The sequence below is a fragment of the Amblyraja radiata genome, chromosome 19 (genome assembly GCF_010909765.2).
Source record: "Amblyraja radiata isolate CabotCenter1 chromosome 19, sAmbRad1.1.pri, whole genome shotgun sequence".
Lineage (NCBI taxonomy): Eukaryota > Metazoa > Chordata > Chondrichthyes > Rajiformes > Rajidae > Amblyraja > Amblyraja radiata.
This window is the reverse complement of record NC_045974.1, coordinates 31,399,593-31,407,353: the sequence shown is the minus strand read 5'-3', so window position 1 is coordinate 31,407,353 and position 7,761 is coordinate 31,399,593. Positions and strand designations below refer to the sequence as shown.

The following is a 7,761-nucleotide window of genomic DNA, read 5'->3' as shown; positions in this document are numbered from 1 at the left end:
CAGATCTGCTGCCTCACAGCTCCAGGTTTTTGGGGAATATGGGCCAAACACAGGCAGGAGGGACTAGTGTAGATGGTGCATGTTGGTCGGCATGGGCAAGTTGTGCTGAAGGGCCTGTTTCCATGCTCCATGACTCTATGTGTGAGAAAGAACTGCAGATGCTGGATAAAATCGAAGGTAGACACAAAATGCTGGAGTAACTCAGCGGGTGTGGCAGCATCTATGGAGAGAAGGAATGGGTGACGTTTCGGGTGAGGAAGGGTGTCACCCATTCCTCTCTATAGGTGCTGCCTCGCCCGCTGAGTTACTCCAGCATTTTGTGTCTACCTTCTATAACTGCCGAACGGCAGAAGAGTTTTGTGAAGAAAGCTGCTCAAGTTAACTTTAGTCTGAGGTTCATGGTATCTAATTTGCAGAAATACTGAACAGGGTCGAACAGCATCTATGGAGTGAGAAACGGACAAGGAATTTTAATTTCGTTTCTTTATCTACAAATATTAGGCATTTTCAGCATTTTATTTACATTTTCCAGTATCTGCGCTTCTTTGAATTACAATAGTTAATTTATTTATTGTGTACATCAGTAAATCAAACACAGAAAAAGATTGTTCAGTATAGTGAAAAATTGAAATATATTACTTCGGCTCAAGAAAGAGTTACTTTAAGCAAAGAAGCAAACTAAACTGACATGACTCCCACTCCATGCTAAATCATCAGGTGTTTAATTATTTTATCTTCTCACATTCAAATCAGCGAATAGAGCTGGAATAATGTCAATAGCTATAAATAAAATGCAGCTTATTTTCTCCAGCTCCCCGCTGCCAGAAGACACATCTAATTAAACAATATTGCTTTGCTGCTAAGTATGCTAGCTAATTCAGTCAAAGTGTTTTACTGGTCCAATATTTATTCAGTGTGCTTCATACACCTTTGTGGTCCTAACCTCAACTGTTAAGGATATAAGTTGGTCTGTCTCTTCTATAGGTCTAGAGTCAGCATTAAATAGATAATTAAAAGTCTTGGTTCTTGGTTTCTTGATCCTCCAAAATATTCCAAATGGAATTTAAACTGGAGTCCCACAGCTGCTGAGGCTACGTTGAATAATCTTAAACCTTTATCCTCATCCTGATCTAAGTCCTGGTGCATCCACTCCGGCAGTGCAGAGCATCTGGCCATTTTCTTCACCAGCAACGGTGGGGAGAGAGAGACCTGGCATGTTACCTGTTCCAGCTGCAACAGGTAACGTGCAGAAGTGGGCAACTTTATGGTTGTAGTGAGTGGATGGGATGCAAGCAGAAGCTTCCACGTGGGGCATCCCGGGCAATGCTGATGACAGAAACTGTACCACAGTGACTGACTGAAGTAGCCAATTCTGCAACCACCGACCGTCAACCGTCACTGACTGACCGGAAAGACGTGATATAGAAGGTGGCCGGACACGAGGAAGAAGAAGTGAGTGGATAAGGTAACACAGTGGGTTCGTTCGTAGACTGATGGCCAGAGATTTGGGCCATTGATCATAAGGAATAGGAGTAGAATTAAGCCACTCGGCCCATCAAGTGTACTCCGCTATTCAATCATGGCTGATCTACCTCTCCTTCCTAACCCCATTCGCCTGCCTTCTCCCCATAATCTCTGACACCTGTACTAATCAAGAATCTATCTATCTCTGCCTTAAAAATATCCACTGACGGCCTCCACAGCCTTCAGTGGCAAAGTATTCCACAGGTTCACCACCCTCTGACTAAATACATTTCTCCTCATCTCCTTCCTAAAAGAGCGTCCTTTAATTCTGAGACTATGACCTCTTGTCCTAGACTCTCCCACTAGTGGAAACATCCTCTCCACATCCATGCTATCCAAGCCTTTCACTAATCTGTATGTTTCAATGAGGTCCCCCCTCATTCTTCTAAACTCCAGCGAGCACAGGCTCACTGCTGACAATGATCGAGAAACCAAAACTCAAATCCCAGGATGGCATCGAGAGAATTTAAATTAAATAAGCTTTAAGAACAATATGCTCATTGGGAAGCATGAAAGTATTGGAATTGTTATAGAAATCCACTTGCTTTATCAGGAAAGTAAATCCTCCAAAATTTACCTGGCCTGGCCTAGAGTTTGTGACTCCATACCCAACCAATATGGTTGCCTCTGACTAAACAAGGCCAATTCATAATGGACAACTATAGCATTGCCAGAAACATCCACACCCGGAGACCGAATATGTAGTAAAATACTTTTAAGAGAACTCTTAGCTTCTTGAGTGAAGTTGGTTGCCTAAATATCAATATAATCAATTCAATGATAAACACATGCACAGGACCTAGGAATAGATATAAGGAATTGCAGGTGCTGGTTTACAAAAAAAGACACAAAGTGCTGGAGAAACTCAACGGGTCAGGCAGCATTCCTGGAGAGCATGGATCAGCGACATTTCAGGTTAGGATCCTTCTTCAGACTGTTTGAGGAGGGGGAAAAGCTGCAGAGAGGAGAGGCAGGACAAAGCCTGGCAGATAATAGGTTGATACAGGTGAGGGGGTATTTGATAGTCAGATGGTGGACAAAGGCCAGAAATTACAAGACAGAAGGAATGAGACAACAGGATTGAAGAGTTGCAAACTGTGAAGCTAGAGGAAGGAATGTCGGTGGAAGTTGGAGGACCTGAGTGAGCCGACCCTGCAAATACATGTGTTAGCAATGCTTACATTTCACAGCCATCGTTTGGGATTAACTGATTTCAACCAGGGTGCAACCTGCTACAAATAGAGTCAGGGAGGTGACCCAGGGTTGTGATGTTCTCCCTTCATTGATGTTTACTGATATTTCATTCCAGATCGCCAGCATCTTTAGGTCTTTGCTTCCTTCTTGTCCCTTGCCACCATCACATAGAAACATAGAAATTAGGTGCAGGAGTAGGCCATTCGGCCCTTCGAGCCTGCACCGCCATTCAATATGATCATGGCTGATCATCCAACTCAGTATCCCGTACCTGCCTTCTCTCCATACCCTCTGATCCCTTTAGCCACAAGGGCCACATCTAACTCCCTCTTAAATATAGCCAATGAACTGGCCTCGACTACCCTCTGTGGCAGGGAGTTCCAGAGATTCACCACTCTCTGTGTGAAAAAAGTTCTTCTCATCTCGGTTTTAAAGGATTTCCCCCTTAAGCTGTGACCCCTTGTCCTGGACTTCCCCAACATCGGGAGCAATCTTCCTGCATCTAGCCTGTCCAACCCCTTAAGAATTTTGTAAGTTTCTATAAGATCCCCTCTCAATCTCCTAAATTCTAGAGAGTATAAACCAAGTCTATCCAGTCTTTCTTCATAAGACAGTCCTGACATCCCAGGAATCAGTCTGGTGAACCTTCTCTGCACTCCCTCTATGGCAATAATGTCCTTCACATAATCACATAATTGTAGCGGACAGTTTGTAACTCTACACAAGGACAAGAGCATAACTAAGCTGGGTTAGAATTTGCTCTGCAATATCCCACACGGGTAATTATGAACTTGGAGATATTCTTAAGTTAGTCATGTACTACAAGGAAAACTAAAACATCACATTGAATTGTGGTTTAAAAAGATTGAGACAGCAATGAAAGGTAGGTTACTGTACAAAATTTTATTACAGATAAAAGTCCATAGTTTTCTGTTTAAAATACATATACTATAGGTTTTCATTTAGAAAATCCTAAATATTAATAATGTGAAATTAGCTAAATTAAAGTTTTATTTTTAATTTTGCCTGTATTCAGTAAAATGCTTCTCAAATTCTACCACAGTTTAAAAACTGTGTGTGACTCGACTTCCAATTATAAGGTGTTAAGTATTTCTATAGGGTGCATTAATTGATCACGTCATCAAGTTTCCCAAATGCCAATTGTCTTTAAAAGTAATTGTGCTTTAAAATATTTGCATAATGTCACTGTTTCAGTACAAGAACATTGCAAGAACACAAAATGGAAAATGTTGAAACTTAGCATGCTGAATACAGAGGGAATAAAACAACCATGCACGCATTACAGCTCCATTCATACTGTAGCTTTCTCAACTAACCGATAATAACATGCACTAACCGTAAAAACATTCTCTGTCCCATGAAGCTGTGACTAATTTTTAATGCAGCCTTGCTTAATCTTCTCTCACCGTAAGGAAAGTTCTAATCCGCAGATAAAATTAATCAGTGGAAAATCTGTAACAGTCTTCCCTCCCCCAACCCCTCCCCATCCCCCCCCCCCCCCCCCCCCCCCCCCCTCCCACCTTTCTCACAAAAGTCGAAGAATTTTAGATAGTACAAATGCATCAAAGTACTTCATGCTATAAATATTTAGACGTGTTACAAATTAGCTGTTCAGCGAGTTCCTGAGCCACTGGAACAGCTCATCTTCTAACTGGTCATGCCATCGAACATTTGTGTCCACTATTTCAATGGCTTGTGTGAAGGAGGCATCTTCCCCCTTTCTGAGGTTCTTTACGAAGCTCTTCAGCTGCAAATTGGGAAGCAAGTTAATTGGAATCGGAAAAACCTTGCCCAGCTTGACACACTACAAACCTGTCCTCTCTTTTACAGGCTATACACCCGATATAGTAAAGTATGGACATTCTGAAGTTTAATTCCATACACATGAGAAGCAAAGTTTGTTGTACAGACAGTACAGTACAGAACAAATATTGACTTTCATGTCTTTCAACATATCAGATAAACAAGACCCTGTCAATCTATCTTTCATTTTGTTTTTATCATATGGAGTGTTTGCATATCTTTGCATATCTTTCATACATTTGTTCAATATCTATCAATATAGTTTGAACTATACCCAGCTGTAATATGATGCTATATAAAATATTCAGGTGTGGAATGGGGTGTGTTGAGCACCGGGCAAGTTGGTGGGAGTAACAAACTGATACCCGATGCTTGTGCCAGGAATCTCAAGGTGGGTTCAGGTGACATTTGAATGTAGTGGTAATCTGTGGGCATGTGCTTGTTGGTTATGGACTTAGCCACCTTGATTCAGGTCAGGATGGGACAACCATTCTCCTGGAGGGTGGAATATATTCCAACGATAGAGTACTGTATTTCTTGTAGAACCAAGAGGAGCACAAAATATATTTCCCAGGAACAGTTATTTTCTATTGACTGGTGAAAGGAGAGTGGTTAAAAAGGTGTGTTGGAAGGAACTGCAGATGCTGGTTTAAACCGAAGATAGACTGGCAGTCCGCCTGAGATGGTACAGTTCACTTAGTGAACTCCATCTGTTTCATGTTGGAACAAGCTTGCAGAGACAGATTTTGTTTTATATTTTTAACCAGTGTCTTGGCAAAATGGAAGAATTGAAATCAGTTTGCTCAGGAACGTAAAATGGAAGAAAACAGAGACAATTCAATAGAAAAAAAATCAATTGTAATAAGAAACCATTGGGTCTTAGATAGGCAGTGAATGGAGGGATAGGGATCATGTGCAGGCATATAAGATTAGTTTAACTTGGTATCTTGATTGGCACAGACATTGTGGGCTTGTTCCTGAGCTGTAATGTTCTAGAGGATAGACACAAAAAAATGGAATAACTCAGCGGGACAGGCAGCATCTCTGGACAAAGGTAGTAGGTGATGTTTCGGGTCGAGACCCTTCTTCAGACTGAAAGTCAGGCGAAAGGGAAACAAAAGATATAGATGGTGATGTAGAGGGATATTTAAAGATATTCAAAAAAAGTTACAATGATAAAGGTCATTGTTAAGTGTTTGCTGGGTGAGAACAAGTACATACAATGAGACTCAACAAGACGACTCTGAAACTGGTACATCTTGGGTGGGGGAGAGATGGAGAGAGAGGGAATGCAGAGGATACTTGAAGTTAGAGAAATCAATATTTATTAAACAGGTCACCACCTGACCATCATCCCGACGAGACGGCTGTAAATCAGGCTGTCCGTAGCGGCGACTACGGAGGGTTCATGGCCCCAACCACGGGTGAACAAGGAGGAGGCCTTACTGAACTTTGTGCCTTCCACCACAGTGAAAAATGCTGTGGTGGATGTTTGTGCTAAATTTTATTGTGTATTGTGTGTTCTTTTTTAATTGTACCGCTGCTGGCAAATTCATTTCACTGCACCTTCGGGTGTATGTGACAAATAAAATTGACTTTGAAATTTTACAAGCTATAAGTGGGTTTATTGGTGACTTCCTGCTTTTGATAGTAGAAATGGATGCAGTCAAACCCCCGAATACAGAGGCATTGGGGTGAACGTACTCCAGGAGGAACCATGGCAATGACCTGGTAGTGGAGAGAAGATAGTGGAGGGTCTGAGCAACAGGTTAATGGAAATGGGCAGAAGCGAATAGGGAAGGTGCTTCCCTTGCTCAACTAAGGATCCCCCAGTGAGTGCTTTACTTCATTTAAAAATTCTAATATTACCATAGTGGACCAAAAAACATTCTTCCATCTATATCATACCCCAATTCCAGCTCCCATTACTACTCCACTTCCCTTGCTTGAGATTTACCTTGAGACCATTCCCAAAGACACCAGCATCTTGATCTCTCACTGAGTTACATCAATATTTATTTTCATAATGTAAAGAATGATATACATTCTTTAAATGGGCCAAAATGAATTTGAACCTCACATTCTTAGTTCAGAGATATCTCCTCCAGAATTTTTTGTTGCATTAGTTACCCTAAGATGCTCAGCATGCACTTAATTTATTATCAATAATAGCGGGGGGGGGGGGGGGGGGGGGGGGGGGGGATATGAACTGATATGACTTAACCTGGTAAAAATGTAATAAACAATGTGCCTGGAGATTAATTCTAAGATGGTAGAACCAGATGTGCTACATAATGGTGCTACAATTGTATGCTGCTTCCAGCCAAGTTGAAGGAGCAGAGTTTGATCTTGTGTACAAAATAATGAGAAGAATAGATCGGGCAGTTGCACAGAACCCCTGGCCCAGAATAGGGGAATCGAGAACCAGAGGACATAGAATAAGGTGAACGGGAAAGGATTTAATAGGAATCTTAGCTGCTGGAGGAGGTGGTTGAGGTACTATTGCAACATTTAAGAAACATTTAAACGGGTACATGGATAGGACTGGTTTGGAAGGATATGGGTCAAACGCAGGCAGGTGAGACGTGTAAATGGGATATGTTGATACGTGTAGGCAAATTGGGCCGAATGGCCTGTTTACACACTGTATGACTATGACTATGAGTAGATCATACAGCTGCAATTATGTGGCACTGTTTGCATTCTCCACTGGGAATCAGGTTTTCTCACTAGTATCAGCTTAAAGCGTATATAAAAGGGAAATCATAATGTGCGCTTAAAACATTTACCTCATTAAATTCAACTTCTGTACTCAGAAACTCTGTCACACCTTTGATGAGCCTGGAGATAATAAACAAAGCTTCTCCAAACCTGTGAAAATTATAAAATGTAATGCATAACATATTTTGTGTCTAATCCATGCATTTTAATGTGGACCACATTTTAAAAAGAAAATAATTTTATTTTATGCTAATGAATGATTCCATTGAATAGTTCAAAATTGTTTACCTTGAATTAAATGTGGCCCATTTTTCCTGGAAGAATTTCCAGGCCAAATCTCGACCATTTGGATACTTAGCCACGTGAATTATAACATCTATGACATTCTGATCAGGTACCAATTGGGAACTTAGTGATAAGTTAAGAAGCCTTCAAGATAAAATATATATATATATTAGTCCACTAAATAATATCATTTGCAAACTAAATAATGGACTT

At 41.0% G+C, this 7,761-nt stretch overlaps 1 protein-coding gene across 1 annotated transcript in view; it reads right to left on the bottom strand.

Annotated features, from left to right (window-relative positions):
* Positions 1–4,261: 4,261 nt before the first annotated feature.
* Positions 4,262–7,761, bottom strand: part of trhde (thyrotropin releasing hormone degrading enzyme) — a 98,229-nt gene continuing 94,729 nt past the window's right edge. Inside the window, exons 17-19 of the mRNA XM_033038184.1 lie at positions 7,552–7,692; positions 7,332–7,413; positions 4,262–4,486 (exon numbers count right to left, since the gene is read on the bottom strand). Coding sequence (XP_032894075.1) covers positions 4,343–4,486; positions 7,332–7,413; positions 7,552–7,692 — 367 coding nt within the window. The 3' untranslated portion in view covers positions 4,262–4,342. The remainder of the gene's footprint in view (positions 4,487–7,331; positions 7,414–7,551; positions 7,693–7,761) is intronic.